At 37.1% G+C, this 6,197-nt stretch overlaps 1 protein-coding gene across 2 annotated transcripts in view; it reads right to left on the reverse strand.

The window, feature by feature from the left end:
* Window positions 1-6,197, reverse strand: part of sbf2 (SET binding factor 2) — a 121,238-nt gene that overhangs the window by 42,081 nt on the left and 72,960 nt on the right. For both annotated transcript variants that reach the window (XM_014026848.1, XM_014026856.1), the window contains exon 17: window positions 5,299-5,367. In XM_014026848.1, the coding sequence (XP_013882302.1) occupies window positions 5,299-5,367 (69 nt within the window). The remainder of the gene's footprint in view (window positions 1-5,298; window positions 5,368-6,197) is intronic.

A 6,197-nucleotide genomic window follows, 5' to 3' on the forward strand; every position in this document is an offset into this window, starting at 1 on the left:
ATTCCAGTGAAATATATTTATGTTTGTGGTTGTAATGTGACAAAATATGGAAAAGTTCAAGGGGTATGAATACTTTTGCAAACCACTGTATAACTTCCAACTTCTTCATGCCTTTTCATAAATGCACCAACTGAGCTGGGTACATCTTGTGACAATGTGTGCCTACCCAGTGATGACAACAGCATTGTGGAACCCTAGGATGCGAGGCGTGGTGTATTACTGTAATACAAAGGACTAAGTTTTAAAGGTGAGTTTGATATCTAATATTCTAAATTCCTTGGTTGGTTTGTCCTACACTGATTGCAACACTGCATGCAACACTGACTTACCCTTCCACATGCTAAATGTTTCAGCTCTGTGACTACCTATCTTGGCAGCTCAGAGGCATAACAGCAGCAGGTTGACTTCAAAATCTCCCCAGGCTGACAAGGTGCTTACATATATCACATTGTGACATAAAGAGTTTGGCTGGTTCAAATTCAGGGCTTGCATCCTTCGAAGGACCCAGCCTACTTGGTGTAGGTAGGCTGGGTTCTTTGTCGACCTCCAAGACTGGAGGAAAGTGGCTCTGGATTTGACGATTTGACCATGATGACATTAAACAAAAGCAAAAAATAGATAAAATGTAGCAAAATATCATTGTCTTAATATTATCAATATTATATATCAACAAAATTAGCTTGGAGGCAATATTTGGCAATAACTAAGAGAAAGAGCTTGTTTGTTTTTGACAAACAAGCTTGTTTGATTTCTGACAATAAAAATGTCTATGCAAATGGCAAAAACCTAACAACTGCTTTAAACTTTTAATATTTATACTGCCAAATTTTTATTTAAAACTGTACTCCATTCTCTTGCTTCATATGCCATTACAAACAAAAAAAAAAAAAAAGAAAAGATTTTCTGATCGACCTTGGCAAAGGGTGGGCCAAGAAGGATCTACCGACCCATCCCTCAAATTGGGGAAAAAAGGGGACTGTATTTGTGAGCTGCAATTGGAGGAGTCTTTGAACATAGACAGCCTTAGGCGTGGCACAGTGACGTAAGCAGCAAATTTGGCCTTTGAAGGATGAAGTCCCTGATTTTGAACCCAGCCTCTGTTCCAGACTCAGATTGAAAGAATTTTGTGAAAAAGGTCAACTGACCACTTAAAGGTACTTCACAGAATCCTCCTTCAAATTAATCTGAAAATTCCCTCAGTCGTTTCGACCAAATCATGAACAGCTCCTTCATGCAATAATCCCCTTAGGCTGGGAAACACCTGATCAGAAACAAGAGCTAAAAAAAGACGATTAAAGATCTGTGAGCTGCAATTCCTGCAGTGGAAACACACAAAGCAAGGGGGGACTTACTTTAACATTGGACAAACTTTCATGTCATTTTTTCTGGTAGCATTTTTGGTATCGGATCATTTTTTTCTTACACAATGCAACAATTGTACCACAATCTTAGACTGAACTCGTCAGCTCACTTTGTCTAACACATGACTCTCCTGGGGTATTACATAATTGCATTTAGTCAGGCTCATAAAATAAAGTTCATTAAGTTTTGTTCACTTTGGCTATTGACAGCACACCATTAGTTTTGAAAAATAATGTAAGGCTCTGACTATGTGGTATTGGTAAATGGGGATGGGTAAAAACCCAGGTAAGCAGGGATAAGCGGTCCCATTACTCTCCACAAAGAGACACTGTGCTTTTAATCAAACCTTCGCATCCCTCGGAAGAAGGACACCAGGTTAGAAACACTCAGTGTTTTAAGCTTCTCAGGATCCATACAATGTTCTCCAAGAATTATTTTCCTTTGACTACTCAGGGCCAAGCATTGGCCCAAGTAGTGCAAAGAGATCTTGAATTCACTGCCACATGCATCAAACAGACCATTGTCATGGAGTCCCATCACCATTTTATAGCAATTGAGCAAGGCTCTGACTAAAGAATAAATATTTAGTAGAAATATACACAGGCTAACAAAAGTTTACTGTTGGAATTCACATCTCTTAGTTTTCTTTAATTTCTAAGGTTAGAGCTGCACGATACATTGAGCATCGTCATCGCAATGTACGCCTTTGCAATAGCAACATTACAGGCCCTGTGATTTAGGAGGCAAAATAAATCAACGTTATCTATGGAATAAACTTGTGAACTATGTCTTTACATGAAACGGTTGCATGTTATGGCTTTTATTTTGACGGGTTGATTCCATTGGTTGGCGGAGTTTGTTCTCATAATAACCACACACATCAAATCTCAGGCCAAAACAGCTAAAAGCTTCTTATTGTGAAACTTTTTGAACAAAAACGCCAATGTTTTTTTTGAGGACAATGAGAATCTTAACAAAAACGAGGAAGACATACTCTGGTCTCAGCACAATAAAAGATAACAAAAATAAGGGACTACAGATGAAAACTAGCCTTCATGGCTAATTCTGGAGTATTCTGTAATGTGCACTGTCCCTTCTTAAATAAATAAAGAACAACAATAATAACTCTCAAATACGGATAAAAAACATATTTTTAACATGAATAGAAAAGAGGTAAGATCGGTGCAGGTGCATCGTGATGGCAGCAAAACAAAGTGTTATTCTAGCCATCCGTTGAAAAGTCCTGTATTTTTTCATATCGCAGGGTTAGAAATAAATTGCAATTCCAGTTTTTTTCCAATATTGTATAGCTTCATCTCAAAAAAATACTCTTTAAAGAATACAGAACATGCAACAGAGTGCATCAAGACTCGTTTTGTACAAAAATAATTGGAAAATTTAAACAACAAAGAAAGTTTTGTGGCTACAAGCACATTTTGGCACGCATGGCTGGAGCAGAAAAAGTTTAACACATTAAAACTTTCAGAAAAATTACAACCATTTAAAAACAATCTGGAAAAAATAAAAATAAGAAACTGAGCTCTCCAGCTTGATTTACTTCAAGTATTTTGATTTAAGGGTTTGACCCTCAGATCTGTAAACTATTCACGATACAACTGAAACCTGAAAATGTTTTAAGAAGCCAAAAAAAGTAATAAAATATTTTCACATGCAAAAGTTTCTTGCAGACATTTCAAAGGCAAGAACATTAAAAACATCCTCCTTCTATCTAACATTCCACCAGGCTTTTAATGTGAAAATACATTTTGTTTTTTTGCAAAATAAAAAAAAATAATTCCAGTTATATTACCAAACTTCTTGGGATGAAATATATATATATATAAAAAAAGAGCGCTGATTGCAAATGCCTTGGAACATCTGAGACGAGGCACGACAGAACAATGGCAGCATGTCAGGAATATGCGTGTCTGTGAATCCCAAACCAAAGATGACAGCTGTTCTGAAGATCCTCTCCCGAACTTTGTTTTTCTCACATTTGTGCATCACTCCGCAAACATTAAAGTCTGCAACCAGAGATTAAAGATACTCTGGCAAGTTTCTGCATGACCTTACTTTACTTTTTACCCTTTGGGTGAGGCGGTGCTACAACATGTCACCTATGAATAACCAAAACAAAAAAAACAAAACAAAACAAACTGGTTTCTCTAAATTTTATTTTGTCTAACTGGCCGTGAGTTCAGGATAAGAAATCATTTCTAATCTTTTTACAGAAACAGTGGAAAATCAACAAAGTGTTTAAGCGTTTTTGCTAAAGAATTTAAGAAACAGCTGAGAGCAACAGACAGAGTGGAGCAAAGAGACAAACACCACATATGTCTCATCATCAGGTTTTCTATCAGTCAGAGGCGTAAGAACTGGATGAGTCATGCGGTGACAGACGGCAGGTCCTGTTCCAGTCCTGCCCGTCAAAATAAAGCACTGGTATCTGACAAAAGGCCGGCGTGAACAATCGTGTCTGTCTCTATAACAACAACAAAGCTACTGGGAGCTGTTGTGGCAAACACCGCGGCTACCCCTCGCTGGTGTTATGATTTGGAAACCAAACTCCACGGCCTGTTCTTCACACGTCCCTGTGGGAGCTTAACCATGCTGCGCTGAATATACCGTACACACACTGAAAGATTTGCAAAGGTCAAAGGTTGAGGCAGCGAGTGTTCTCTTAGGTTCTCCCTGCCCACAACGCTGGAGACTTACCTTAAACAGGACAGACCATGCAAAATTCATTTTTTTGGCGTTAAATGTATTTTGTTGTGTACTTGGAGTCTCTAGGAGTGCAGAAAAGTTTAATTTAAGTCTCTACCGGGGCTGCAAAGGTATCTTTATATTCTGTCTGCATCATACTTTTTAGTTGTTACAGCCTTAAAGGGACAGAGATATTTGTAAAACCCAAATTCAGAACTAGTTTGAAGGAACGGTGTTCTTTAATTCAAGGAATAAAACTATGAAATAATTTGGGGAGTGCTGTAAAATATGCAGARCATTGTGTGCATTTAAGAAAATGATAAAAGTTGGATTGTTAAAGAAATACGAAACAGTATAATGTGTATCTATATAAATTGTTGTTCTAGAGGGATTAGATGTTCTTGTCTTTTGTTTTATTAATAACAGATTTTTTGTTATATGAACTTATTCTTGGGAAAAAAGGGGGCAGATATAAGATTTTTTCTTCTCTCTGCTGCCTTTCATTTCATTTTATTTGTGATTTTGATATGCATATTTTTCTCTCATTTTTTCTTTTTATTGTATATTGTATATAAAATTATTTGTTTTGTTTTAATGAAATGAATAAAGAATTGYAAAAAAAAACTTTTCAACCTGTTCAGTTTTCTCTATTGTCTATGACGTTGTTTATAAGGTCTAGACCATGAATACAACTTGTTGGTCTTCATCCTCCTCTGGCTCTGGGTCAGACTTTGGCTCTTACATGTAAGGCTGGATGGACAAGTCTTTCATTGACATCTTTTAATCAATTTGTAAGTAAAATGTTACTGCGTCCTCTATTAAGCTGGAGTGGACCGGTCTAGAAGCCGGAGGGGGGCCGAATGAATGATTTAAATGTGGAAAAGAAGAACTAAAAATAAGATAAGTCTAATTTAAAATAATCAAGACTGGATTATTTAGAGCTACACTGACACTGATGGTTTTAAATATTATTTAAGCGTATAATTCACTTTCCAGAAGGGCATGGAGTTTTATTGGTTGAAGAGAAAATAAAAATGTCAATTTATCTGACATAATTGTAACCTGGGACCTTGTTCTTCACTGATATCGTTGCCTCAAAATTTTTTTTAACATTTGTGGCAGCATAATGTACTCCACATAAAAAAATWAAAATCAGTAAAAGCTTATATACACTGTATGCCAATTTGCCGGCCTGCCAACTCATACATTACCGTGTTTAAAGACTTTCCTTACCCTGTAAAAGGCTGTTGACAGGGGCAGCAGCGCAGCAGCTACTGTATATTCCTCAGAGCTGGAGCAGTCCTGTGGGCAGAACAACAAGGGAGAAGTGAGGCAGTAAAAAATCAGCAATGTTTAAAAAAAAAACGGGAAGAAAAAAAAATCAGTTTTTTTCCACCTGGGCTCCAAAACGAGGAGCACAGATTTTCAACAGATAGGTTGCACAGACCGCAGTCAGACAGTTTGGTTTAACTTGAATTTAAGAGGAAAAAAAAGACACTTTAATCTGTCCGTGCACAACTGATACCCAGCTGTGAATTAGCATCACAAAGATGAGATCAGAGAACAATCCTGGGGGCAAAAGAATATTTCCTTCAGTAAATCTGTTACATAAAATCTGGGTAATGATAAAAAAAAATGGGACAGCCAAAACACCTCCCCCCTCCTCCATTATTAGCACATGTGCTTTCGATAGCTTTATATAATCCCTTCCTTGACACAATTGTCAGAATGCTTCAGCTTTCAATTTATTGACAATTTCAAGGTTAGCGTTCCTGAACCAGACTGCCGTGCAGARTTTATTCAAATAGATGACAAGTTGTTGCATGAAATCCAGTCATTTGTTTCATGAAGTGATGCATCTCTTAATGGAGCCTCTTTAAGCCAGATAATTTTTTTTTGCTATTTATTTCATTTTTAATCAGGGAGAAGTTAAAACATTTCCTCTCTGACARACCACATCAAAGCGGGGGTCATTCGTGGTAAGGAGGGGGCTCTAGTGTGTTCAAGACAAATCATTCAGATGAATGGAGCATTACAAGGCTTAAAGGGGGCCTATTATGCAAAATTCACTTTTTAAAGGTTTTTTTTTACTCAATTTTGGGTATGTACTCCTTAAAAAACAGTCCTAGGAC

This window comes from Austrofundulus limnaeus, unplaced genomic scaffold, assembly GCF_001266775.1.
Source record: "Austrofundulus limnaeus strain Quisiro unplaced genomic scaffold, Austrofundulus_limnaeus-1.0 Scaffold5, whole genome shotgun sequence".
Classification (NCBI taxonomy): domain Eukaryota; kingdom Metazoa; phylum Chordata; class Actinopteri; order Cyprinodontiformes; family Rivulidae; genus Austrofundulus; species Austrofundulus limnaeus.